This window comes from Lipotes vexillifer, unplaced genomic scaffold (genome assembly GCF_000442215.2).
Source record: "Lipotes vexillifer unplaced genomic scaffold, Lipotes_vexillifer_v1.1 scaffold1629, whole genome shotgun sequence".
NCBI classification, from domain to species: Eukaryota; Metazoa; Chordata; class Mammalia; order Artiodactyla; family Lipotidae; genus Lipotes; species Lipotes vexillifer.
Window position 1 is genome coordinate 872,835 of NW_006790230.1, and position 2,063 is coordinate 874,897.

At 40.4% G+C, this 2,063-nt stretch overlaps 1 protein-coding gene across 3 annotated transcripts in view; it reads left to right on the forward strand.

Annotated features, from left to right (window-relative positions):
* LMO4 (LIM domain only 4) overlaps positions 1-1,519 on the forward strand; it is a 17,101-nt gene extending 15,582 nt beyond the window's left edge. For 2 of the 3 annotated variants that reach the window (XM_007463275.1, XM_007463276.1), the window contains exon 5: positions 733-1,519. In XM_007463275.1, coding sequence (XP_007463337.1) covers positions 733-741 — 9 coding nt within the window. In that variant the 3' untranslated portion in view covers positions 742-1,519. The remainder of the gene's footprint in view (positions 1-732) is intronic. The other variant, XM_007463277.1, reaches the window with a different exon arrangement.
* The last annotated feature ends 544 nt before the right edge of the window (positions 1,520-2,063 follow it).

A 2,063-nucleotide genomic window follows, 5' to 3' on the forward strand; every position in this document is an offset into this window, starting at 1 on the left:
ATTTATGGCTGTGTTGGGTCTTCGTTTCTGTGCGAGGGCTTTCGCTAGTTGCGGCGAGCGGGGGCCATTCTTCATCGCGGTGCGCGGGCCTCTCACTGTCTGCGGCCTCTCTTGTTGCGGAGCACAGGCTCCAGACGCGCAGGCTCAGTAGTTATGGCTCACGGGCCTAGTTGCTCCGCGGCATTTGGGATCGTCCCAGCCCAGGGCTCGAACCCGTGTCCCCTGCGTTGGCAGGCAGATTCTCAACCACTGCGCCACCAGGGAAGCCCTCCCCACTTTTAGGATGAGGAAACCAAGACACAGACAGTTAAGTAACTTGCCAAAGTTTACACAGTTGAGAATATTAACACAAAACTTCCTGGGGAGGAGGGACTTGGCTCTGATGTGCCTTTAAGATCCTAGTTCGAGGCAAGATGTTACAATTCATTCCTTGCAGAAAGAAACTTGCTTTTAACAGAGTTCAGAGTTCATTGTAGAAGTTTACACCAGAAACTTTCTGAAAGTCCATTTATCGTCTCATTTTGTCCGCTAGTAACAGTGCAGAAGATGTTATGCTTTAGTTCTCCACTGCCAGAGTAAGTAGCGTAGAAAGCCTCTAACAAGTCACAGTTGGAAAGTAATCTATTAATAGAAGATTAGTAAATGTAGGGAAGACAGAAGCAGCCATTTTTGAGTTTAATATCTCTCTAAGTTTAGCATTTTAGCTAAGATGCCCGTTTTTATTTCTTGCAGGTCTGCTAAAAGGTCAGAGTAATGCAGAATGCGTGCCTTCATCTCAGATCTTGTTCATCACAGGTGGATCCCATGTGTCTTCAGTAGACAAGTCACCTTTGTAGCTAGCACCAGTGCCAGCTCCATGCCATTGCACCTTCTTTAGTCTTGATTGCCCTTCTTGCATTTATTGGTGTATTAAAATGACTGAATATGAACATTAAGGACTCCATGAACCTGGGCTAATGGGAGACTGTAGAGAAAATGAAAAAAGATCCACCGGAGGACATCTTTGGGGGGAGGGAGCTTGGGAGGAGGGAAATGACTAATGAAGCTAATTAAAAGAAGCATTCAAATCTGCTTTCTACCCTCATTAACAATTAGCAGGGCACTGGCCAGAGTTTGTACCCTGTGTTTTTACCTTAACAACATTCTATTTGCTCTTTGTATATTTAAGTGTTGTAAGGAAATGTGTTTCAATCAAAACTGAACATGAGATAAAGGAAAGAGATGTGGCTTTTGTGATATTCTATCACAAACACTTCTATTGTATCTCTGTAAAATACAGTGTATGTATGCATGTAAGTGTTTTCGTCCTAATGTTGCTACTCCCATGGCAAAGAAAAAGAAAAGAATGAAAAAAAGAAAAAAAATTGGAAAAAAAGTCAGGCTCATAGAAGCTACTGTGTAGAAATTCCCCCCCTACTTCTAATTTGCTGAATGAAGAAAAAAATCTTTTATTTGTGATATTTTCAGAGACATTTGCTCTAGTATGGTGTATTTAAATAATAAAAACTTAAAAGAAAAATATTCGATGGAGTTTGGGTTTAAAAACTGCTTTTTCTTTTCTGTGTTTTGGAAAATTTTATTTTATTTTTTTTGTTCCGTACCAAGTTCACTTTAAATCTTCGGGGGTCGAGGGAAGCAGTGGGTATATTTATTTAGCTCTGAGCCAATGAGGTATTCTTCAGATTACTTAACTATGCCATTTTTGGCAGGAGTACGAAGCCATGTCTCTAACGGAGTCCGTTCTGTAAATTCATAATATTCTGTTAACAGCATGTCATTACACTTCTGCTGTATCACAGTGAATCTTTTGTGTTTATATATATATGTTTGATTCTTCAGCTATTTCGTTTATTCTTTTTTCTCAGTAGGAAAGCCTTGGGTATTGATGGAAAGCATGTTAAGGAATGTGGCATAACCATCTTGTTCTCTTACCAAGTTTATAGCTTTTGAAGGAAATAGCAGTTCTAAACCATACCTGTACAGATTTTGAAGTTCCATTAGTTGTTAGGACCCCGAGCTCTTTTACAGTCTTCTTTGATGGGTGAAGCAGCCATTTCCTGCTG